Source organism: Grampus griseus, assembly GCF_964374135.1.
Source record: "Grampus griseus genome assembly, chromosome: 20".
Lineage (NCBI taxonomy): Eukaryota > Metazoa > Chordata > Mammalia > Artiodactyla > Delphinidae > Grampus > Grampus griseus.
In genome coordinates this window covers 29045186-29071446 of record NC_139014.1, presented here as the reverse complement: position 1 = coordinate 29071446, position 26261 = coordinate 29045186, and the positions used below count along the sequence as shown (strand labels likewise).

The 26261-nt window shown below is 39.0% G+C and overlaps 2 protein-coding genes across 6 annotated transcripts in view; both read left to right on the top strand.

Moving 5' to 3' along the window:
- Nucleotides 1-14285, top strand: part of DHX40 (DEAH-box helicase 40) — a 51874-nt gene extending 37589 nt beyond the window's left edge. For both annotated transcript variants that reach the window (XM_082679525.1, XM_082679524.1), the window contains exons 13-18: nt 350-464; nt 1064-1172; nt 1879-1973; nt 10354-10423; nt 10729-10957; nt 12357-14285. In XM_082679525.1, coding sequence (XP_082535651.1) covers nt 350-464; nt 1064-1172; nt 1879-1973; nt 10354-10423; nt 10729-10957; nt 12357-12496 — 758 coding nt within the window. In that variant the 3' untranslated portion in view covers nt 12497-14285. The remainder of the gene's footprint in view (nt 1-349; nt 465-1063; nt 1173-1878; nt 1974-10353; nt 10424-10728; nt 10958-12356) is intronic.
- A 10158-nt stretch (nt 14286-24443) lies between these two features.
- Nucleotides 24444-26261, top strand: part of CLTC (clathrin heavy chain) — a 65072-nt gene continuing 63254 nt past the window's right edge. For all 4 annotated transcript variants that reach the window (XM_082678434.1, XM_082678433.1, XM_082678432.1 and 1 more), the window contains exon 1: nt 24444-24733. In XM_082678434.1, coding sequence (XP_082534560.1) covers nt 24692-24733 — 42 coding nt within the window. In that variant the 5' untranslated portion in view covers nt 24444-24691. The remainder of the gene's footprint in view (nt 24734-26261) is intronic.

The window sequence follows — 26261 nt, the reverse complement described above, 5'->3', positions numbered from 1 at the left end:
AGTGGTTAGCCTTGAGGATTGGTTTATGGGTAATGTAACAAAGTGGGGAACATTGAACTTTTACGTAAGTATTTTTTACTGTGAGCATGGGTTACTCTTATGGTAAAACCAATACTAAATTCTAAATACTTTTTGGGAGGAATAATGTTGCTATTCTGGTAAAATCTCCAAAGTGTGATTAAAGAAGAAAAGGAATTGTGGGAGTAGAGACCCCCCAGAAGAGTTAATGTACTTCTCCCTTATTGCACCTCAGAGGGCGAGGCAGATTTTAATGAGCTTGAATAAACAAAGTGAATATAGGCACTTGATGTAAAGTAGAACTAAACTGCCTTTCCAATTGTCGTTTTAGTTGATCCAGAGTACCAGAAGGAAGCAGAACAGAGACATCGAGAATTGGCAGCTAAAGCTGGAGGATTTAATGACTTTGCGACTTTAGCTGTCATCTTTGAACAGTGCAAATCAAGGTATGTGAGATAGTTCTTCGTACTGGAAAGTGTTAGTTTGAAATATATCTTCAATATAGTATATTATTTTAGACAGTAAGGTTCAGTGGGAATGATACTGACCTCAAGGTATTTTTGTGAACATTAGTGGGATTTCTCTGTCAGGTGACTATGACTTAGTAGTCATTTATTGCATAACATTAGTTCTCTTCTTTCTTCTCCCCTTAAACCTTTCCTGAAAACTGACCTTATAGAATTTTGGCTCTGTATAAGTAGCTTAGTTGAGAAAATGATTGGATATTTGTTAAAGCGTATATGAATAAAAAGGAACCCATTTCCAAATCATGTTTTAATTCACTTAGAGGCACCTGCATTAACTTGTTAAAGCATATATGAATAAAAAGAAACCCATTTTACGAATCATGTTTTAATTCACTTACAGGCACCTGCATTAATTTGTTTTTTCAAATTCCTTAAAGTGCTTTTTTATTAATTGGACAGGTCTCATAAAAGAGCTGACAGTTGCTATGGGTTTCTAGTTGTGTAATAGAAATGAGAACGTTAGACTGTCTTTCACTCATAGAAGATATTTTTGAGACACCAATATTTTTGTTTTGCAGTGGAGCTCCAGCTTCGTGGTGCCAGAAACATTGGATTCATTGGAGGTGCTTATTTTCTGCATTTCGTGTTGAAGCTCAACTTAGAGAACTGATCAGGAAGCTTAAACAGGTGATTGCTATAATGTTTTTTTCCTTGAGTAGCATTTTGGCAAGGCCTTCTGAGTACTCTACCCCAAACCATATATATTGTAAGGTGTTGAAGAATGGTTTGTAGGAACAGGCACCGTTCCTGACCCTGTGCGAGCACACAGCTCTATTATCCCTTATCCTTTTGGGAGGCTCTTTTCCTGGCCTTGGGTAATTTCCTCACATTCATATGCTTACCATTATTCAGTTGAACTCTTGAGGCCCTTCTGCATATCTCTGGAGTTCTCTATGCAGATCTCTTCTCTCCTGAACTCTGGCCTGGGAACTCTAGCCATCCTGGTCTTCCTGGATTCTCAGCTCAGTCTCTTTAACTCTGGGAGTTCTCCACGTTCCACTTGGGTTTTTCCTTTCCTGCACCTTCGTCCAGAATCTTTCTCAAGGTTGACTGTAAGCTGGGGCAGTTGTTGGACTTACTTCATTTATTTTCCCTACTTCATTTATTTCTCAGAGGTCACTGTCCTTTATTGCTTGATATATAGTGTTTTGGAGATGATTATTTCATATGCTTTGTCCATTTTTTGGTTGGTTCAAGCAGAAGGGTAAATCTGGTCCCTCTTACTCCATATTGGCCAGAAACAGAAGTCTTTAGAAATGTGGATTTTTCAAACTAAAAGATTATTTCAAATTGTTCTGTGAGATTTACCACTGTACATGTATTCTTTCTATAGCAAAGTGACTTCCCAAGAGAGACCTTTGAAGGCCCTAAACATGAAGTACTGCGAAGATGTCTTTGTGCAGGTTATTTCAAAAATGTAGCTCGCAGGTAAGCAGTAAGAGCTTGAGAGATGGATAGAGAAATACAACCGTATTTGATAATATTAAATATTTAATATTAAAGACAGTTTGATTTAAACTCTGTTTAAATCAAATTATGATGACATCAATTACAGTGACCCTTTTCATAATTGTCACTTGTGCAAGGGGAGCTGCAGTGGCTGAGAGCAAGATATTGAAGCTCTTGTGGGGCAGGAGGGGAGTCTGTAGGACAGCTGTCCAGCATGGGGTATTAGTGCCTAAGTTAAGTGACACTGGTTTTCTTGCAGAGGGGTGGCTCTTTGTGGAGTGTGAAAGCCAAATAGGTTGAGGATGGCATCCCTGAGGAAGGGTAGTTTGGTGTGGAATGTCAGGTCTTGAGCAGGATTGGGGAAGGTACTTACATGGGAGTTATTTGGTATTGAGTGTCAGAGTCTGAGTGTAGGGAGGGAGGCCATCTTTGTAGGGAAAGGGGTAAGAGTGGTGGTGATGGGAGATTCGTTATATACAGGGGAATTGATCACATAATTGAATATATTAAGGCAAATGGTGAAGGGAGTTAGAAATGCTGAAAGGGAGAAAACAAGAATGAGCCCTGTGGAGTTGATTGGAATTTCAGGTATTATGGGTTTTTTAATTAGTTAATTAATTTATTTATTTATGGCTGCATTGGGTCTTCGTTGCTGCACATGGACTTTTTCTAGTTGTGGCAAGTGGGAGCTACTCTTCGTCATGGTGTGCAGGCTTCTCATGCGGTGGCTTCTCTTGTTGTGGAGTGCAGGCTGTGGGCGCGTGGGCTTCAGTAGTTGTGGCACACAGGCTCAGTAGTTGTGGCTCATGGGCTCTACAGCACAGATTCGGTAGTTGTGGCGCACGGGCTTAGTTGCTCCGCAGCATGTGAGATCTTCCCGGACCAGGGCTCGAACCCATGTCCCCTGCACTGGCAGGCAGCTTCTTAACCACTGCACCACCAGGAAAGTCTGGTATACAGTTTTTACTATAGTTAGATGGATGGATAGATAGATATGGTAATAAAAATAGATGGTACTGTGTGTGTGTGTGTGTAATATGTATTTGTATGTATGTAAATATGTAACCTAACTATGAGATGGACTGGAAGCAATGACACTATAATAGCAATGAATATACTTTGTGCCCAGATCTTGACTTGGAACAACCATCTGCCACATAAAAGACCCAGGGCTCTTTGGAGAAATAGGGCTGGGAAAGTACATGATGAGCCCGAAATATCTTATTTTGCCAGCAAGCAAAGTAGTGATCAGTGAAGGTTGAGGCCATGTCAGAAGTACAAAGGAGCCAGCTTGAATAGGTCCCAGCTGATCAAAGATGGGATATTTTGAGCATTGAAATAAATAATGATAGTAATGGATTATATAACCCATTGAATAAAATGTGAAATCATGGGTCTATAATCATATAAATTAATAAATGAGTAAATTAAAAGTTTAATGACAAATAGAATTATTTACATAGTTGAGCACCTCTCCACAAAACTCTTGTTAATTACAAAGGGAAAAAGTAACTTCTCACTGAAGAAGCCTGGCAGATGTTACCTAGATCAAGCAACAAATCAAAATCATGTTCCTCCTGATAGGATATAATGAAAACACAGCAACACTTCTGTGATATTCCTGCCAAAGATCTGTAACCTGAATCTAATCATCCTAAAACAGACAAAATCAAATTGAGGCACATACTACAAAATAACTAGCTGATAATTTAAAGGTGTCAAGATCATGAAGGTCAAAGGAAGACTGGGGAGTATTCCAGAATGAAGGAGACTAAGGGGCCATAAAATGTAAAGTCAGTAAATGATTCTGAACTGGATCCTTTTACTATAAAGGATATTATTAGGACATTTGGTAAACTTCATTGGGTTCTGAGGATTAGATGCTAGTAATGTGTCAGTGTTAATTCCCTGGTTTTGATGGTTGTATTATGGTTATATAGGAGAATATTCTTGATTATAGGAAATGCACACTCAGGTATTTGGGGATGATGGGTCATAAGTTTGGCTACTAACTTTCAAATGGTTGAAGAAAAAAAGATTTTTGTACTGTCCAAATATGTACTGTGTAGATATATATACAAATAATTATAATGCAGTCTGATCTGGGTTATAATAGGAATATATGTGAAGTTCTGTAGGAAATCAGTTGTGATGATTGAGCTCTAAGGCATAATTTTGACAAGTTTTTGGAATAACATATATATAGGGAAGTATAGAAGAGGATAAGAATTTAAAGTTAACACGAATTAGAAAAAATGCAGATGAAATGTTCTAATTATCATATATTTTTTTGAATTTTTGAATTTTATTTATTTTTTTATACAGCAGGTTCTTATGAGTTATCCATTTTATACATATTAGTGTATACATGTCAATCCCAGTCTCCCAGTTCATCCCACCACCACCACCGCCCACTCCACTGCCGCTATCCCCCCTTGGTGTCCATACATTTGTTCTCTACATCTCTGTCTCAATTTCTGCCCTGTAAACCAGTTCATCTATACCATTTTTCTAGGTTCCACGTTATGTACATTAATATATGATATTTGGTTTTCTTTTTATGACTTACTTCACTCTGTATGACAGTCTCTAGATTCATCCACGTCTCTACAAATGACCCAGTTTCGTTCCTTTTTATGGCTGAGTAATACTCCATTGTATATATGTACCACATCTTCTTTATCCATTCATCTGTTGATGGGCATTTAGGTTGCTTCCATGACCTGGCTATTGTAAGTAGTGCTGCAATGAACATTGAGGTGCATGTGTCTTTTTGAATTATGGTTTTCTCTGGGTATATGCCCAGTAGTGGGATTGCTGGGTTATACGCTAATTCTATTTTTAGTTTTTTAAGGAACCTCCATACTGTTCTCCATAGTGGCTGTATCAATTTACATTCCCACCAACAGTGCAAGAGGGTTCCCTTTTCTTCACACCCTCTCCAGCCTTTGTTGTTTGTAGATTTTCTCATGATGCCCATTCTGACTGGTGTGAGGTGATACCTCATTGTAGTTTTGATTTGCATTTCTCTAATAATTAGTGATGTTGAGCAGCTTTTCATGTGCTTCTTGGCCATCTGTATGTCTTCTTTGGAGAAATGTCTATTTAGGTCTTCTGCCCATTTTTGGATTGGATTGTTTGTTTTTTTTAATATTGAGCTGCATGAGCTGTTTATATATTTTGGAAATGAATCCTTTGTCCATTGATTCGTTTGCAAATATTTCCTCCCATTCTGAGGGTTGTCTTTTCGTCCTGTTTGTAGTTTCCTTTGCTTTGCAAAGCTTTTAAGTTTCATTAGGTCCCGTTTGTTTATTTTTGTTTTTATTTCCATTACTCTAGGAGGTGGATCAAAAAAGATCTTGCTGTGATTTACGTCAAAGAGTGTTCTTCCTATATTTTCCTCTAAGAGTTTTATAGTCTCCGGTCTTACATTTAGGTCTTTAATCCACTTTGAGTTTATTTTTGTGTATGGTGTTAGGGAGTGTTCTAATTTCATTCTTTTACATGTAGCTGTCCAGTTTTCCCAGCACCACTTATTGAAGAGGCTGTCTTTTCTCCATTGTATATCCTTGCCTCCTTTGTCCTAGATTAGTTGACCATAGGTGCATGGGTTTATCTCTGGGCTTTCTATCTTGTTCCATTGATCTATGTTTCTGTTTTCGTGCCAGTACCATATTGTCTTCATTACTGTAGCTTGGTAGTATAGTCTGAAGTCAGGGAGTCTGATTCCTCTAGCTCTGTTTTTTTCCCTCAAGACTGCTTTGGCTATTCGGGGTCTTTTGTGTCTCCATACAAATTTTAAGGTTTTTTGTTTTAGTTCTGAAAACAATGCCATTGGTAATTTGATAGGGATTGCATTGAATCTGTAGATTGCTCTGGGTAGTATAGTCATTTTCACAATATTGATTCTTCCAATCCAAGAACATGGGATATCTCTCCATATGTTTGTATCATATTTAATTTCTTTCATCAGTGTCTTATAGTTTTCTGCATACAGGTCTTTTGTCTCCCTAGGTAGGTTTATTCCTAAGTATTTTATTCTTTGTGTTGCAGTGGTAAATGGTAGTGTTTCCTTAATTTCTCTTTCAGATTTTTCACCATTAGTGTATAGGAATGCAAGAGATTTCTGTGCATTAATTTTGTATCCTGCAACTTTACCAAATTCATTGATTAGCTCTAGTAGTTTTCTAGTAGTTTTCTTAGGATTCTCTATGTATAGTATCATGTCATCTGCAAACAGTGACAGTTTTACTTCTTCTTTTCCAATTTGTATTCCTTTTATTTCTTTTTCTTCTCTGATTGCTATGGCTAGGACTTCCAAAACTATGTTGAATAATAGTGGTGAGAGTGGACATCCTTGTCTTGTTCCTGATCTTAGAGGAAATGCTTCAGTTTTTCACCACTGAGAATGATGTTTGCTGTGGGTTTGTTGTATGTGGCCTTTATTATGTTGAGGTAGGCTCCCTCTGTGCCCACTTTCTGGAGAGTTTTTATCATAAATGGGTGTTGAATTTTGTCAAAAGCTTTTTCTGCATCTTTTGGGGTGATCATATGGTTTTTACTTTTCAGCTTGTTAGTATGATGTATCACACTGATTGTTTTGCCTATATCGAAGAATCCTTGCATCCCTGGGATAAATCCCACTTGATCATGGTGTATGATCCTTTTAATGTGTTGTTGGATTCTGTTTGCTGGTATTTTGTTGAGGATTGTTGCATCTGTGTTCATCAGTGACATTGGCCTGTAGTTTTCATTCTTTGTGACATCTTTGTCTGATTTTGGTATCAGGGTGATGGTGGCCTCATAGAATGAGTTTGGGAGTGTTCCTTCCTCTGCAGTTTTTTGGAAGAGTTTGAAGAGGTTGGGTGTTAGCTCTACTCTAAATGTTTGATAGAATTCATCTGTGAAGGCATCTGGTCCTGGACTTTTGTTTGTTGGAAGATTTTTAATCACAGTTTCAATTTCATTACTTGTGATTGATCTGTTCATATTTTCTGTTTCTTCCAGGTTCAGTCTTGGAAGGTTATACCTTTCTAAGAATTTGTCCATTTCTTCCAGGTTGTCCATTTTATTGGCATAGAGTTGCTTGTAGTAGTCTCTTAGGATGCTTTGTATTTCTGTGGTGTCTGCTCTCCTTTTCCATTTCTAATTTTATTGATTTGAGCCCTCTCCCTCTTTTTCGTGATGAATCTCGGTAATGGTTTATCAATTTTGTTTATCTTCTCAAAGAACCAGCTTTTAGTTTTATTGATCTTTGCTATTGTTTTCTTTGTTTCTGTTTCATTGATTTCTTTCCTTCTGCTAACTTTGGGTTTTGTTTGTTCTTCTTTCTCTAATTCCTTTAGTATGGTTAGATTGTTTGAGATTTTTCCTGTTTCTTGAGATAGGCTTGTATTGGTATAAACTTCCCTCTTAGAACTGCTTTTGCCGCATCCCATAGGTTTTGGATCATCGTGTTTTCACTGTCATTTGTCTCTAGGTATCTTTTGATTTCCTCTCTGATTTCTTCAGTGATCTCTTGGTTATTTAGCAGCATGTTATTTAGCCTCCATGTGTTTGTGTTTTTTACGTTTTTTTCCCCTGTAATTGATTTCTAATCTCATAGCGTTGTGGTCAGAAAAGATGTTTGATATGATTTCAGTTTTCTTAAATTTACTGAGGCTTGATTTGTGACCCAAAATGTGATCTATCCTGGAGAATGTTACGTGCACACTTGAGAAGAAAGTGTAATCTGCTGTTTTTGGATGGAATGTCCTATAAATATCAATTAAATCTATCTGGTCTGTTGTGTCATTTAAAGCTTGTGTTTCCTTATTAATTTTCTGTTCAGATGATCTGTCCATTGGTGTAAGTGAGGTGTCAAAGTGCCCCACTATTATTGTGTTACTGTCGATTTCCTCTTTTATGGCTGTTAGCAGTTGCCTTATGTATTGAGGTGCTCCTATGTTGGGTGCATATATATTTATAATTGTTATATCTTCTTGGATTGATCCCTTGATCATTATGTAGTGTCTTTCCTTGTCTCTTGTAACATTCTTTATTTTAAAGTCTGTTTTATCTGGTATGAGTATTGCTATTCCAGCTTTCTTTTGATTTCCATTTGCATGGAATATCTTTTTCCATCCCCTCACTTTCAGTCTGTATGTGTCCCTAGGTCTGAAGTGGGTCTCTTGTAGACAGCATATATATGGGTCTTGTTTTGGTATCCATTCAGCGAGCCTGTGTCTTTTGGTTGGAGCATTTAATCCATTCATGTTTAAGGTAATTATCGATATGTATGTTCCTGTTACCATTTTCTTAATTGTTATGGGTTTGTTTGTGTAGGTCCTTTTCTTCTCTTGTGTTTCTCACTTGGAGAAGTTTCCTTTAGCGTTTGTTGCATAGCTGGTTTGGTGGTGCTGAATTCTCTTAGCTTTTGCTTGTCTGTAAAGCTTTTCATTTCTCTGTCGAATCTGAATGAGATCCTTGCCAGATAGAGTAATCTTGGTTGTAGGCTCTTCTCTTTCATCACAGTCATGCCACTCCCTTTTGGCTTGTAGAGTTTCTGCTGAGAAATCAGCTGTTAACCTTATGCGAGTTCCCTTGTATGTTATTTTTCGTTTTTCCCTTGCTGCTTTCAATAATTTTTCTTTGTCTTTAATTTTTACCAGTTTGATTGCTATGTGTCTTGGCGTGTCTGTCCTTGGGTTTGTCCTGTATGGGACTCTGAGCTTCCTGGACTTGGGTGGCTATTTCCTTTCCCACGTTAGGGAAGTTTTCGACTATTATCTCTTCAAATATTTTCTCGGGTCCTTTCTCTCTCTCTCTCCTTCTGGGACCCCTATAATGCGAATGTTTTTGTGTTTAATGTTGTCCCAGAGGTCTCTTAGGCTGTCTTCATTTCTTTTCATTCTTGTTTCTTTTTCTGTTCCATGGCAGTGAATTCCATCATTCTGTCTTCCAGTTCACTTACCCGTTCTTCTGCCTCAGTTATTCTGCTATTGATTCCTTCTAGTGTGTTTTTCATTTCAGTTATTGTATTGTTCATATCTGTTTGTTTGTTCTTTAATTCTTCTAGGTCTTTGTTAAACATTTCTTGCATCTTCTTGATCTTTGCCTCCATTCTTTTTCTGAGGTCCTGGATCATCTTCACTATCATTATTCTGAATTCTTTTTCTGGAAGGTTGCCTATCTCCACTTCATTTAGTTGTTTTTCTGGGGTTTTATCTTGTTCCTTCATCTGGTACATAGCCCTCTGCCTTTTCATCTTGTCCATCTTTCCGTGAATGTGGTTGTTGTTCCACAGGCTGCAGGACTGTAGTTCTTCTTGCTTCTGCTCTAATTATCACATTTTAGAATAGTGAAAATTACCTATACCCTTGAAAGGAGATGTAGCATAATATAATGTGAAGAATACTGTATTTAAGTCAGAAGACCTATGTTTAGGACTTGCCTCATCATACATTAGCTCTTTGACTTGAGAAAGCTATCTAATTTATTTGAATCTCAGTTTTGAGCTTTTAATAAAGTACCTGGCTCTCAAAACTCATAGGCTTATTTGAGGTTTTATTATGAAAGCATTTTGGAAATTCTCAAGCACAAATACAATATTATTGTTAATATTGCTATTTATTGACCAGAAATGTTTATACTTAATTAAAATGACTATTTAAGTTGTATCATTAGTTCTTTTTTTTTTTGGCTGCACCGCGCAGCTTGTGGAGTTTTAGTTCCCCAACCAGGGATCAAACCCAGGCCCTTGGCAGTGAGAGCACAGAGTCCTAACCACTGGACTGCCAGGGAATTTCCTGTATCATTAGTTTTAAGATGAATTGGTAGAGGGGACTTCCCTGGTGGCGCAGTGGTTAAGAATCTGCCTGCCAATGCAGGAGACACTGGTTTGAGCCCTGGTCTGGGAAGATCCCACATGTCGCAGAGCAACTAAGCCCGTGTGCCACAACTACTGAGCCTGCGCTCTAGAGCCCATGAGCCACAACTACTGAGCCCATGTGCCACAACTACTAAAGCCCACACACCTAGAGCCTGTGCTCTGCAACAAGAGAAGCCACCGCGATGAGAAGCACGTGCACACAGCAAAGAGTAGCCCCCACTCGCCGCAACTTGAGAAAACCTGCGCGGAGCAATGAAAACCCAACGCAGCCAAAAATTAATTAATTAATTGATTAAGAAAAAAAGATCAATTGGTAGAGAAGTTATAGTGACAGTTGAATAAATATAAACCTCTGCTTATAGCAATCTTTGTAGTAGAACGTATAATTTTTCATCGTTAGTGCTCTACAGTGAAACTTATTTAGTGCTCTAAACTTATTTCATTGCTTTTACTGTTCTTGTCTTTATCCTTTGGTTTTTTGGTTCTTAGGTCTGTTGGGAGAACGTTTTGCACAATGGATGGGCGTGGAAGCCCAGTTCACATTCATCCTTCCTCAGCAGTAAGTACCTTGTTTTTAATAAAAGGAAGAAATTTCTTCCTTTTGTAAAGGAAGGTGTAGGAATTTCTTCCTTTTGTAAAGGTATAGGAACAAATAATATACAGATGTCTTCTACTTTTCTCTTTTGAGGATAAGTTTAGCATGTATCTATATGACATAAAGGTATTGGTTGGCCTATGCCTCCTGTTTGATTGAAGAATATAGAAATTAATTCAGAAGAGTTTGGGCTGTTGGTATTTGGTTGGTCTAATGTGCAATAAGGCAGGTTATTGAATTATCATCCTTAAATGAATTCTTTTGTGTAGCTTCATGAACAGGAAACCAAACTTGAATGGATCATTTTCCATGAGGTATTAGTTACCACCAAAGTCTACGCAAGAATTGTGTGTCCAATCCGTTATGAATGGGTGAGAGACTTGTTACCCAAGTTGCATGAATTTAATGCACATGATTTGAGCAGTGTGGCCCGACGTGAAATGAGAGAAGATGCAAGAAGGAGGTGGACCAATAAGGAAAATGTAAAGCATCTAAAGGGTGAGTGAATCGCTTGTTCTAGAGCATAAGTGTCCAAATTCTCATATAATTACAGAAAAACTGTTACAGAGCTTAGATTCTGGCTCTGTCTCCTCAGAAAAGCAAAGAGTTGTCATGAGTCTCAGACTTACTTTGACTTCCTTCTTTCCTTCCAGTTAATCATGTTTTCCTTAACCCCTCTGTTCAACAACATTATTATTATTATTATTTTAATTATTATTATTATTATTTTTTGCATTTCTCGGGCCTCTCACTTGTTGTGGCCTCTCCCGTTGCGGAGTATAGGCTCCGGACGCGCAGGGCCAGCGGCCACGGCTCACGAGCCTAGCCGCTCCATGGCATGTGGGATCTTCCTGGACCGGGGCACGAACCCGTGTCCCCTGCATTGGCAGGCAGACTCTCAACCACTGCGCCACCAGGGAAGCCCCAGCAACATTATCAATAACAATATCTATAGAACTTTTTTGCCACATGCTAACAACTTGCATTACCCCATTAAATATTCACAATAACTCTGTGAAGTAACTGCATATCCCTACTTTATAGATGAGGAAATACTTAGCAGTATACAATAATTTGCTGAAAATCCCAAAGCTAATATTTGGTGAATCTGGATTTTGAATCCAAGGAATTTGACTCTGTGGCCTCTACTCTTAACTATTATGCCATATTGCTTCCCAGTAGTGCTTTACTATTTTTATTTTGTTTATAAAATTTTGTGAATTATTACTGCAGAACATCCTTTTTTTTTTTTCAGGAGATTTTTCCTTGAAATGTTAGGTCCCTAGTTGTGAGGCATAAACTGTTGTGGTACTGAACTAGGACAGAAAGCTTAATTCTCAGCTCACAAATAAAAAGAGCTTTTCAGTAAAGCTTTTTGAGGCTGATTGATGCAGCAAATTGTATTATCCTTATTTAACATCACTGAGAAATAGAATGGTGGGGAATTTTGCCCAAGGTCATTGGAAATGTTAACTACTCTGTTTTGTTGTAGTGTATAACCACACTACATGTTTGACTTAGGGTCAATTTTTCTGACTCCTCAGACCTCTATGCTCTTATTTTATTTATTTATTCATTCATTCATTTGGCTGCCCCAGGTCTTAGTTGTGGCACGCAGGATCTTTTTAGTTGCAGCATGTGGGATCTAGTTCCCTGATCAGGGATTGAACCCTGGCCCCCTGCACTGGGTGTGCAGTCTTAGCCACTGGACCACTTGGGAAGTCCTTTTATGCTCTTATTTTTATCCATCAATTATATCATTTCTTTTGAAAGGGCAAAATTTAATTTCCTTCTTTTCCCCTTAACATTAAAAAATCAGAGCATCTCTTTCTCTTAACGTTTCTAATACTGAAACTCAAAACTAAAATTTTATTGGATTAATTTGTAATGTTTTCAGATGGAATACCAAAAGAAGTCCTAAAGAAAATGCAAAGAAGAAATGATGATAAATCCATATCAGACGCACGTGCTCGTTTCCTTGAGAGAAAGCAGCAGAGGTCCCAGGATCACAGTGACACCCTGAAGGAAACAGGCTAAGCAGTGAACCCTCCAATTCAGGAAGTAGGAAAAGCAGCCAGAAAATGTGCTTCTGCTTTGCCATTTATGTCAGACAGCACTACCAAGAGGAAGTGGTCAGCAGCTGTTTTTAGCATACGAGTTAAAAGCAAATCAAAGCTCATCAGTACCAATAAATGGAATTTTCAAAGAAAAGATTGAGCTGCCATAGTCATAGGAAATGATATATGAAACCAATGAAAGACAATATATGTGATATTTTCCTCACTTCAATTTTGCTGGCCTTAACTGGTATCAAATGCTGTCAGTGAGATATTTTCAAAGAACATTGAATTGTATTTAATCAGCGTGTATTTCATTTGCATTGAAGCATTAAAAATTATTTTCCTTAAATCTCTTTAAGGCCTTCTTGTTGCTATTAGAATAGTATTATATCAGGTTATCAGGTATGTGACCATTCCCTTCTGAAGGCTGAACATAAAAGAGGTTTTTACTGAGCAATACTTAGATGTCTAACCGTTTAATTGCTACAGAGCTTTATAGATACTTAGAGAAAAGACTTAATCAATTAGTAAATAAGAAAATTGCCTATGGCAAGATTCTTTGTTGAATTAATATTAATCCTTAAGTTGATTTTTCTGGGATTATACAAATTCCTTTTTATATAAAAGTATATTGTTTAAAACAGTAGCTATAGCCATTAACCAAAGGACAGATGATATATATATGTTCTTTTTTTAGCTGTCCCTACATACTTGTATCAGCACCATGTATGTAGGTGTGACAGTGTTTCAAACAGCCCTTCCACCTGGCCTACTCTCTTGCCTCCAGCTGCTTGGGTAGGACCATTTAAACTTCTATTACGCCGATCTTGAAATGGGATTTTCAAAGCAGCCAACACTGCATCACCAGTGTTTCAAATTGGAACCTTGAGGCTAGTTAGTATCACACTCAGGCCACACTCAGCACTTGTCCACTCTGTTGTTTACTGCCTTGTATTCTAGTTATTTGTGTATTTGTCTGTCTCCCCCACTAGATTATACGCTCCTTGTGGGCAGGGACTATGTCTTTTTCATCTTTGTATCTTTCATGGCACCTAGCACAGTGCTTTGCACATAGTAGTCAATGTTTGTTAAATAAAGCTATTAGTGTCGTTCAAATTCAAAAGGCAGTATAATGTGTGTTTTTAGATATTTTCTGTAAAATTTAAGAATTTAAAATTTTAATAGATAACTCACTCTTTCGCAGTTACTTCCTTTGGCATCTAAACAATTTTCTGTTCAATATTAGAAACTTGAAGTCTTTATTGAAAAATCACATGAGGACCCAAATCCATGTTTGTTCTTGAAGTAAGGTGAGTGGTGATGGTTTCTTGGAACATTCCTAGCATTGTTAATTTGTTCTTCTAACCTTCAGTGCTCAAGACACTGTTTCAGCACATTAGTCCTATCAGTTTCTCTTCCCAGGTATGTATCAGTGCATTTCCTTAGACGTGGTGGGGGTGTATGTGGATTCTTGGAATTACAGCTCTTTTATTTCAGTAAGTTTTTATTAAGCACACATTCTAAATCTATAGTCTATATCTATAATTTCATCAGTTTTCCCAATCATGTCCTTTATAGCATTTTCCCCCAGTTCAGGATCCAGTCAAGAATCGTGTATTGTATTTAATCTCCTTTAATCTAGAAAAGGTCTTCTGTCTTTGTCTTTCGCATTTAACATTTTTTAAAATTGAAGTGTAGGGAATTTGGGATTAACAGACACACACTACTATATATAAAGTAGGTAAACAATAAGGACCTGCTGTATAGCACAGGGAACTATATTCAGTATCTTATAATAACCTATAATGGACAAGAATGTGAAAAAGAATATATATGTATGTATATATAGTTGAATTACTTTGCTGTACACCTGAAACATTGTAAATCAACTATACTTCAATTAAAAAATAATTTAAAAAGTAAACTGGAGTAAATTGACCTACAACACTGTGTTATTTCCAGGTGCACAACACAGTGATTTGATATTTCTATACATTGCCAAATGATCATCACAATAAGTCTAGTTACCATCTGTCACCATACAAAGTTATTACAATATTATTGACTGTATTCCCCATGCTGTACATTTCATCCCGATGACTCATTTATTTTGTACCTCTGAAGGTACAGACCTGAAGAGTGTACCTCTTGGTCTCCCTCACCTATTTCACTCATCCACCTACTCCTCCTTCTCCTCTGGCAGCCACCTGTTTGTTCTCTGTATCTATGACTCTTTCTGTTTATGTTTGTTCATTTGTTTTATTTTTCAGATTCCACATATAAGTAAAATCATACGGTATTTGTCGTTCTCTGACTTATTTCACTTAGCATAATACCCTCTAGGTCCATTCATGTTGTTGCAAATGGAAAGGTTTCTTTTTTTTTTTTTATGGCTAATACTCCATTGTAAATATATATACCACATCTTCTTAATCCATTCATCCATCAATAGATACTTAGGTTGCTTCCATATCTTGGCTATTATAAACAATGCTGCAATGAACATAGGGTTGCATATAGTTTTTCAAATTAGTGTTTTCTTCAGAAAAATACCCAGAAGTGGAATTGCTAGGTGTATGGCAGTTCTATTTTTAATTTATTGAGGAACCTCCATCCTGTTTTCCATAGTGGCTGTACCAACTTACATTCCCACCAACAGTGTACAAGGGTTCCCTTTTCTCCATGTCCTTGCCTACATGTATTTTTTGTCTTTCACATTTAACATTTGAATAACAGTTTTGACATTTTTTAATAATACAGGTTAGTTATTTTATAGTATATCCTCAATTTGGATTTCTCTAATGTTTTCCTCATGGTTTTGCATTTGTGACTGGAATACTGCATAAGTGATACACTGTCTTTCCCAAGGCATTAAATCTGGAGGTACATGGTATTTGCCCCTTATTGCTGATATTAATTTTGATTAATTGGTTAGGGTGTTTTTGATTTCTTCAGTCTAGTTACTCTCTTTTTTATTATTATTAATTAATTTATTTTTGGCTGCGTTGGGTCTTTGTTGCTGCACTCAGGCCCTCTCTAGTTGTGGTGAGTGGGGGGGGGGCATTCGTCGTTGCAGTGCACAGGCCTCTCATTGTGGTGGCTTCTCGTTGTGGAGCACGGGCTCTAGGTGCGTGGGCTTCAGTAGTTGTGGCACGCGGGCTCAGTAGTTGTGGCACACAGGCTTAGTGGCTCCATGGCATGTGGGATCTTCCTGGACCAGGCCTCGAACCTGTGTCCCCTGCATTGGCGAGCGGATTCTTAACAACTGTGCCACCAGGGAAGTCCCAAGTCTAGTTATTCTTATAATTAATAAGTAATTTGTGGGAGGGATACTTTGAGATTATGTGAAATAGCCTGTTCCTTATAAATTATTACCCTCTGTTTTTATCATCAACTGATGATTCTTGCCTGAATCAGTTTATTCTTATGGTTGCAAAATGGTGCTTTTTTTTTTTCCTATACAGGTGATCCTTGAACAACATGGGTTTGAACTGCGTGGGTCCAGTTATATGTTTTTTATTTTTTTCAATGAATACGTAGTATAGTATTGTACTACATGATCTGTGGTTGATTGAATCTGAGGATGCAAAACCATTGATATGGAGGTCTGACTGTAAAGTTATACGACGATTTTCGAATACTGGGAGGGTGGGCACCCCTAAACACCGAGTTGTTGAAGGGTCAACTGTATTTATTTGTTGACATTATATTGTAAGGAAGAGCTTTCCTCGAAGAAGAATTTCCAATAAACACTTGGTTGCTAGGAACAGCATAAATCAAGACAGAGAATTAGAAAGCCCAGGGGGTATTTGAGAGGGGTGGCAAACAGTCTAGTTTATTTGGTGCATTGAGCATAAATAGAATAATAGGTTGAAAATATTGGTTGAGGACAGATTATGGAAGGCTTTGAAAGCCAAACTATGGAATTTGGACTTACTTTGTACTATATATGAATTTGTTGGAGGGGAATGTCACCATTACATTTCTAAGGTAATTGTGACAATGGTATTTTTTTGTTTTTTTAACAAATTTATTTTATTTACTTATTTTTGGCTGTGGTGGGTCTTCGCTGCTGCGCGCGGGCTTTCTATAGTTGCGGCGAGCGGGGGCTACTCTTCGTTGCAGTGTGCGGGCTTCTCATTGCGGAGCACGGGCTCTAGGCACACGGGCTTCAGTAGTTGCAGCATGCGGGCTCAGTAGTTGTGGCTCATGGGCTCTAGAGCACAGGCTTAGTAGTTGGGGCACACGGGCACACGGGCCCAGTAGTTGTGGCTTACGGGCTCTAGAGCACAGGCTCAGTAGTTGTGGCGCATGGGCTTAGTTGCTCCACGGCATGTGGGATCTTCCCGGACCAGGGATCGAACCTGTGTCCCCTGCATTGGCAGGCGGATTCTCAACCACTGCGCCACCAGGGAAGCCCTGTGACAATGGTGTTGATAAGAAGAATTGATTTCTACTGAGAGGGCTGTGAGAAAAGTAGTATGGGAGGAATACTGGATCCAGTTAAGAAGGAGAAGGAGTCTTGGAGGAAAAGGTAGTGATTATGGAAAAGTCTGTTCTTAAAAGAATGATTCACCTTTAAATTACCAAATGAAACAAAAAGAAACAAATGAAGATGAATGTTATCACAGAAAAATGGTCAAAAGACATGGTCAGTCATTTTATAAAAGGAAACATTGAATGGTCAATAAATAAAATACTGAATCTTACTAGTAATTCGGGTAATGCAGTTGAAAATAAGTGAGATGCCATTCTTTTCCATCAGATTGGCAACAATTAATATATGCCTAAAAAGTGTTGTCATAGGATAAATTGCTCTTATTTTAGAGAACATTTTGGCAATATCTAGTAAAAGTGAAGATGTACACAACCTGTGACCCAGCAAGCCCAACTTTAAATTTATATCCTAGGAACTCTCTGAGAGTATATAAAATACTCTGTTTCTAGTAAAATTTGACTCCTATAGATTTAGAATCAGTTTGATGATTTATGTTACATGCAGCATTTATAAAAATGTTATATACTTCATTGTTTCTAGCAGTAAAAAATTGAAAATTATATACATAGCTATCAATAGGGAAATGAAACTGAGATATGTTATTATGGTCGAATTCTTTACATCAGTGAAAGCGATTTTTGAGACTCCTGTTGCCTACTCTGCAGCACAGATGAACCACTTTACATTCCTAACAGCAATGTTGTAAAGTACCTGTCTTACTGTACTGTACTGTCTTACCTGTCTTGTGGTCCCTCAAAAATGTTTTCGTAATTATAGACAAAAAAGTGCCTCATTATTATGTTAATTTACATATTTAGATATTCAGCTCTTTTTCCTTAAATTGTCTACAAGAAATGAAATTAATGAAATTAACTGATTTGAATTTGATAGGGCCAGATAGTATTTTAGACTTTCAAGGCATACAGTCTCTGTTGCAGCTACTGTGCTGTTGTAGTATAAAAGTAGCCATAGACAGTACATAAACAAATGGATATGGATGTGTTCCAATAAAACTTTATGGACAATGAAATTTGAATTTCATATAATTTTCACATGTCAGGAAATATTCTTTTTTTTTTTTTTTTTGCGGTACGCGGGCCTCTCACTGCTGTGGCCTCTCCCACTGCGGAGCACAGGCTCCGGACGCGCAGGCTCCGTGGCCATGGCTCACGGACCCAGCCGCTCCGCGGCATGTGGGATCTTCCCGGACCAGGGCACGAACCTGTGTCCCCTGCATCGGCAGGCGGACTCTCAACCACTGCGCCACCAGGGGAGCCCCAGCAAATATTCTTTTGATTTTATTTTTCACCACTTGCACTTTATTCCAGAAAAGCTACTTTTCACGAACCCATTCTAATTCAAATTATTTCAATTGAAAGAAAAGATCTTAATTTCAAGAAATACTGAATTTTTTTGGTTTTTACTTTTTCTTTTATTTATTTATGCATGCATGCATGCATGCCACGCCACGAAGCTTGTGGGATCTTAGTTTCCTGACCAGGGATCGAACCCGGGGCACAGAAGCGAAAGCACCGAGTCCTAACCACTGGACCGCCAGGGAATTCCCAACTTTTTCTTTTCTTTATAGCAGAGCTGACAGGATTGAACATGTCAGGAATCAAAAAATTTAATTTGTAATCTGTATTCTCGCAAAGATTTTCAAAGTAACCTGTATTACTTGTTCGCTGCTCCTTTAACCTGAAAATATGAATAATATAAAACTCTTGTGGGGACTTCCCTGGTGGCACAGTGGTTAAGAATCTGCCTGCCAATGCAGGGGACATGGGTTTGAGCCCTGGTCCGGGAAGATCCCACACGCCGCGGATCAACTAAGCCCGTGCGCCACAACTACTGAGCCTGCGCTCTAGAGCCCGCGTGCCACAACTACTGCAGCCCGTGTGCCTAGAGCCTATGCTCCTCAACAAAGAGAAGCCACCGCAATGAGAAGCCCGCACACCGCAACAAAGAGTGGCCCCTGCTCGCCGCAACTAGAGAAAGCCCGCACACAGCAACAAACACCCAACTCAGCCAAAAAATAAATAAGTAAATTTATATAAAAAAAATAACTTGTGAAGCTATTGAAGATTTTTCAAAGAGAAGAATCATATTATTTGTCCAGATAAAATCTAAGATGTGTTTCTCAACCTAATATTACTTGGTTCTCAGCTAAATCATAAGAAGTAAGATGGGATAACCCAAAATACAGCCTAGCACAATTTGGTGCTTTTTGTATATGGTTGGTATTTATAAATGATTGTTGTGCTAACTCCAGGTGTGATTATTAACAACATAAGTTGGCCTGGGCTTCAAATTAAATAGGTAATATAGTTGATAAATGCTATAATAGCTTAAGAAGTAGGGTAAATAGATTTTAAGGTGAGTTTTTAAGTAAGGGTAGGACTTGGACTAGAATGAAAAAGGAGACAGAATTTGTGTGGTTGGAGAGAGGAATAAGAGATAAACAGTGGAAAGATTATCAGTGTCACCTTGAGAAGGGCTTTTAAAAAATGAAGCGTTTTGAGGTTTCCAATTCTGTAACTAGGGTTAACACTAAATAGGTCATATGAAGCATAATTTGAGTGCCACTCATTCTTGCAGATAGAAAAATTTGAAAGTCAGCTTGGACTGGGGTTTTCTTTTTACAGTGTGCAGCACTTATAGACTGCCATTGTGTGCTAGTTTGCTACTCCATCTAGTTCCCATTCAAGAAATGGTATTTTTAAGGCCTCTGCAGTAATGAAGAGTATAATCTTATCTCTATATCTGATCTGATGGCTTAGCTTGATAGACCCAAAATATGGAGACAATAAAGATCTGTCTTTATCAGGTTAGTTCTCACCCTGTGGAAAGCTTTATATTTGCGTGACCAACTTTATAAAGTGGCATAACCTAGAGACGTTTTCATGCCTTTTGGTGCTAATAGGGCTGGCTTAGAAAAGAAAAATAAAATTTAAATCAGTAAATATGTAGGAAAAAAATAAGGTCGGTGTATTTTTCATTACTGGAGTGTCATGGAATGAACAGTAATTATATGGTTGTATACTGTACAACATTAAACTCACAGTTATTTGGAATATGAGCAACAAGGAAAAGGAAGTAAACAGGCTTTGGGTTTGTTTTACATAATGCACTTTTATCAGCCATGACACATTGAGGTATAAGGCATTTAAAAAACAGTAATTTCTCGTGTGTCCTATATTTGGTACATATTGAGATCAGGCTAAATATACACTAGCAAGAGTAGTATACCAAAACTTCACAGTGATTAACCTGAGGCCTTTAAGATTCAGAATTTATTTCCCCATATAAAAATATTTTTTAAAGCCTTTCAAAAGATTTTAACATTAAGTATTTAACTTTTCATTGTTATGTACTGAAGTGTTTGTTGACCGAGTAAATGACATTTCCTTGACTTTGCTATTATTGAGTTAATGAAAACTTTGTTTACCAAATCTCAGTCCTTAATATTCTCTTCTGAGGAGGAGTTTATCACCATTACAAGGGTGCATAGGTGCACTGCTACTTGTAGAACTATCTATCCTTGGAGTGTGACAGAATTTTAAGATTGCTGACAGAACATGTTTGTTGTGGGTTCTACCCTGCTTTGGAGACAGTAATAACTCCAGGAGGTAAAAAGAGACAGTTCTACATATTTAGAAAGGGGGGGAAATAGCCCAAAACAATCATTCCCACATCCTGGCCCTCATGGCCCTTTCATTCTGTAGATCCTCTCAAGCTTCTTTTACCTTTTGTTTTTCCATTTGAAAGGGATGTTGTGACTAGCATCTGTTGATCAGTAGTGTTATAACTCTTCTGGTTTTTCTTTCCCCAAAGCTCTGTGTATCACTATATTTGAACCAACTTTCCTGAAATGACTTTTTAAGGTAATGTTATGAGCTACTTCATTCCTCTGCTGGGATCTGATTTAACCTTTAGAAAACATGGGAGGGGCCTATATAATATGCTAGATTCCAGACTGTATTTCCACAGGGCTAGTCTTGACTGTTCACTTGGAACATGCTTGATCCTGACACAGAATAGATTCACTACAGATCTTATTGCTGTCCATGACACATTATAAAACTTGTGTATATAAATTAGGTTTAGCACAAGCCTGAGCAGTGAGTGATAACTGAGTTTAAGTTAAGGTCCATTTCATACTAATATAAGACCGTGAAAATTTTCTTCTTGCTTTGTAAATGTTTTTTTTGGGTGAGCTTTGCCTATAATCAGTGCCTTGTACAGGACCAAAATAAAGTGGTTATTTATGTTGACTGATACCTGAGCCACTTATTGGCCTTTGATAGGGTCTTTATCTAATCCTGCTGGGATTCATATCAGTGGCCCTAGGGGGCTGAGATGTTTCTCAAAGATGCCGTTTAAATGGCAAAACCACTCATCTTATTTAGGTAATGCTAAAGTATATCCCTTTTGGTTTCATTAAAATCTGAACTTTAAATATTTGGTACAGTGGGTTGGGTTTAAACTTCTGCTTTAAAATTAATCTCTTAATGTTTGAGAAACGCCTTTACTTTGTGGCTTTTGCAATGCAGCTAGTTCACGCTGTTTTTAAAAGGTCAAGTTAAAAGGCAGGGGCCTTAAATCCAGGGTTGCTTGAAGATGAAAAACTACAGCGGAATCCTACAATGAAAAGTTTTTCTGATGTGTCATTCCCATTGGAGGATATATATATATGTACATATATGTAAAACAGGTCCTGGCATAAAATATAAAATTAGGGACACAATAAAGTTTTCTTGTATAGGTTTTGAGAAACTGGCATTCCTCAAAATAGCAGATGAGCAATGCAGTTTTTGCTAATGGCACTTGCTGTGACTCAGAGCAAGGACCTACTATTGAATATTCTGCTAAAATACCTTCAAATTCAAAGAATTGGACGATTTATTAACATGGCTACTTTACTAAAACATTTTCTGAAACCAAAAGCCATGATGATAATACATTTATAGCCTTATTAAAAGACTCTGTCATAGTTGGATAACCTAATAAACCAGAAAACTTTTTTTTTTTTTCCTACCTTCTCTAACTTAAGGTAGTGCCTGAAAACAAAGGCATTCAGTTACTGTTCAGGTAACCGTTAACAATGATTCAGCCTTCTGGGCTTCTAAACCAAGTATTGACAACCTTTTGTCCTGCCTCTACACCTTTAGCAAAAACAGTGTGCTACCATAAAAAGCTCTCTCATTACCTCAGCCAAAATCATTAATCTTTAAAAGGCATTGGTTTGGGTTTTGGGTTGGTTTTTTTTTAACGTTTATCATCTAGTACATTTTTTTCTCTTGAAAATTTTTGGAGTTATTGATTTGAAGGAAAGAGTTCAAAATGAGCTGGTATACTGTAATCTATTTTTCTTCTCTCTAAATGATTCTGAAAACAACGCATTCATTAGATTTCTGTGTGATGACACAGCAGTCACTCTCAGTGCAGTTTTGGTTAGATATTCCACACCAAATATCCAAGCTAAAATCAATTGCTTTGGGGATTCTCAACGTCTTTAAAATTACAGGTCTGTCTGAAAATGCAAGACAGTTATTAAGAAAGAAAATTTTGGTGGCCAGTTCATAATATAGCTCTTGTAACCCAGATTCTGAGATTGGAAATGTAACTTGATTAAGCTACTGCTTTAACTGTAATAAAACAGTAACTCCTTTAGATTTTTAATTTAGAATTTGTATACTTCCAAAAAAGATTCAAAGTAGCTATACTATTAAAGTGGTATTAGAAAGGTCATTTCGAATGCTGCAGAATACAGAACATCTTCAAGTATTTGGCTTAACAAAACATAATGAAATTTTGCCAAGCATAAATATTCACTCTGATGACATGGTGGCAAGGCTTTTCTTTGCCCAACAGTCTCTGTCTGCTCTCTTAACTGCCAAAGATTCTCTCACCCTCGGTATGTGAGGTATACTTTGGGAAAAACATTAAAAGCAATTTAAATGATTAAGCAAATTCTCAGCAAAACTGCTTAACACACAAAATTATTGTATACCTAATAGAGTTTTCTGTTTAACTGGAAAGGTTACTAAAAATAATGGGTAATTGAATTCTTCCTCAGGATCTTTCTGGAACAGCAATCACATCTCTTTAAGATGAAAAGCATGGAACGAAATTCTTTTATGCTTTATTGTATTTGTGCTATTATGAAATATTATTACAGCTTATACTTTAGCAATAAAGTACTGGGAAGATTATTAATCGATAATGAATACCGTAGATACCTTAATGCTGTTAGAAGACACGATGCCCCCAGCTTTGAAGCGTTTGCATTCCCAAACACTGCTAGTTTACACTGGTGAGGAGGTCCCACTGAAATACAGCGCTAATAGTTAATCCCTTTCTCCAAGAGTGTACCTTAGCCACACCGAGGAAAAACATTAAGGTTTTACAAACCACCTTTAACCTAATTATCTAAATCTTTGAGGCTCATTAATTATTTGATATGGCTGGAAAAAAAAATCCTGCTATAATTTTAGTCCAATTTTTTAGCGTATTTATGACACTCAAATTCTTCACCAAATTTCTCAGCTAGACCCATATATATGTACATCCGCCAAAATGTCCGCAGAAACGTTAAGAAAGGCTATCACAAGGCCAGTTTGAGATACCTCATAAATGGCCTTCACTGCCCTTTGAGTCAATTGTTTAACGTCCCAAGAGACTACTAGTTCTGTTAGAACCTAAGCGTCAGCTTCTCCAACCCTCAGAAGGGCGTGCGTAAGGACAGATAGGATTTTTAAACCCCATTTCAGTGTTTCAGTGCCCCCCTCCCTGGGCTATAACAAACCACCCACCACAAGAGACTAGGCGGGGGAGGAGCGCTGCAGCCGGCTGCCAAGAGCGCTTTGCAGGGGGGCCGTTTCCCTGAGTCACGGAGAGGGCGGGAGGCTGGGCCCATCTGCCCACGCCACGTCCCCTTCGTAAGGGACTACGTTTAAATACGCAGGGCCCACTGGGAAAGGGAGCAGCACCGCCATTCCTCAAGGCGGCCCAACAGCCACCTCATTCCCAGGAGACGCCGCACTTCCCTAGAACTCGCTCTGCATTCCGGCAGCAATCAGTAGACCTTTCCTGACCAGCATCACGTGCACCCGGAAGTACGTGGGTGAGACCCAAAGCGCCCACGGAAATGACGTTGGTCGCCCCTAGTCGCATGATGTGGCAAAATGCGAAAAAAAAGGGGGGGGAGGGAAAAGCAGGCGGCTGGGGAAGGTGATGAGACAAAAAGTAGTCCCTCCGATTCCTCTATTTATCTCCGTGTCGCAGCAGTAAGCGAGGTCCTCAGCGCCCTGCGCCCCACGCGCCGAATTCCTGCGCTCCGATGCATCGCGGCGCTCCGTGGAGGAGTACATAAGGCGGAGGGGGTGAGGTGACCTGGGCGGAGTTCTGTCGCCAGGATCCTTCCGCAGGGCTAAACCGTTTCCGGAGTCTGCGCTGCGCCCGGTTCCGCCATTGCGGCTCTCGCGGACCCTGGAGCCTCCGCCCCCGACCTGAGCTCTTTCGTCTGCCTGCCAGTTTCCTGCGTCCCCGGAGACTCTCCTGCTGAGCCCAGCCTCCCCCCTCCCCCTTCTCCTCCTCTCCCTTGGAGAGCCCGGGCAGCCACTGCCCCACAGCCCCAGTGACAGGAGGAGACCATACACCCCCGACAGCGCCATGGCCCAGATTCTGCCAATTCGTTTTCAGGAGCATCTTCAGGTGCGGTGGGCCCGAGCTAGTGAGGGCTGTGGAGAGAGGGAGGTAGGAAGGAAGAAGCTGGAGTCTGAGCCCAAGCAAAAAGAGGAGAACCGGGGGGAGGGGGGATGGTGGTGGTGGTGGTATCGGTTCCTGGGGTAGATGGAGGATGGGGCACTATCTTGGAAAGCTTGAAGGGTTAAATGATGTGGGGCTTGGGTGGAAAGGAAGCGAGTCGGGGTGCATAGGGCAGTGAGGCCATACCTGGGTTTGAAGGCCTCTCTATCTTCGCTTCCTGGATGGCAAGAACTGCGTATAATAACCCTTCCACCCCGGTTTTATTCAGTTCATTCATTTGGGTACGTTGCGGGGCGTGGGGGGGGGCGTTCTCCCGCGTTTCTTCCGGAGCAAGAATTCTCTTCCCCTAGGGCAGCGCAGGCTGTCACCTCCCATTGCCCTCTTCCCTTTCCCCCATCGTGTCTGCACCCGGGAGTTGTGGCGCGGGTGGGTTGGGGAGAGGCAACCTTTTTTCTTCCTCCCTCTGCGGCTCTCAACGGGAAAGGCACCTTCCCCGGGCATGCGGAGAACGGCAGTGGCTCCTCTCTTGCCTTCCCCGAGGCAGTAGGAACTGGGAAGCTCACTGAAGGAAAAAAAAAGAGGATAGAATGGGGGAACGTATTTCTCAGGGCGGTGTCAATTTCAGAGTGCGTGGGGTCAATGTTCCTAAGGGGACTCGCCTTTTTTCACTTTCTTGATGTCTCTGGGCATGGTGCGGCTTTTATCCCCTCTTCGGTTCTAGAAGGGAGAAAAGAGTTGTTCAGAGGTTATCTTTGGAGCAGCTAGTTGGCTTGGCGTGAGTACTTTCCTCAGGATTGCATGGAATTGAACGACCCCTGGGGATAGAGCACACCTGCCCTGAGATATGCAAGGTTATTTGGTCTGTAATTGGTTTCCTTTAGTAGGTTCTAGAGTTCTTCCCCATGGTGCATTATCCTGTAGGCAACAGACTGTCTTATCTGGCAGCTTGCCCGTAGCGGGCCCGGGCAGGTGATCATTGGAGGACTTGACTGAATTAAGTCTCTTCTAAGCTTCTGATTTTCCTGGTTCACCAATCTGGTTTTACTTTGGCTGAAATAATTTATTAATAAAGTATGCTTTCTTTCTAATTACCTCCTTAAAGAGGTCTGTCTCAGCTCAGTCATTTGAAGGACTAATTCGTAATGATAAGAGATGCCAGTGGTTTGACATGACACTAATACTAGTGGCCTCTTGGACACTTTACCATTGAAGGCTGTTTACTTTCTGACATTGTTATAACAATAAATAAATGTTAATTAAAAGGTTTAATATTCTGGCTATCAACATGATTTCATTTTTTTTACAGGTATCACCTTTGCTTGCATCAGCAAGGCTTCTTTGTCTTGAAATGTAATGAATTATAAATCTTTACTCAAAAAATGAGTTAAGTAATGTACTTTATTCAGTCATTTTTGGTTTTCAGATAACTCATCTGATGTAATAGAACACTATTTTACAAAAGGTTAAAAAACAT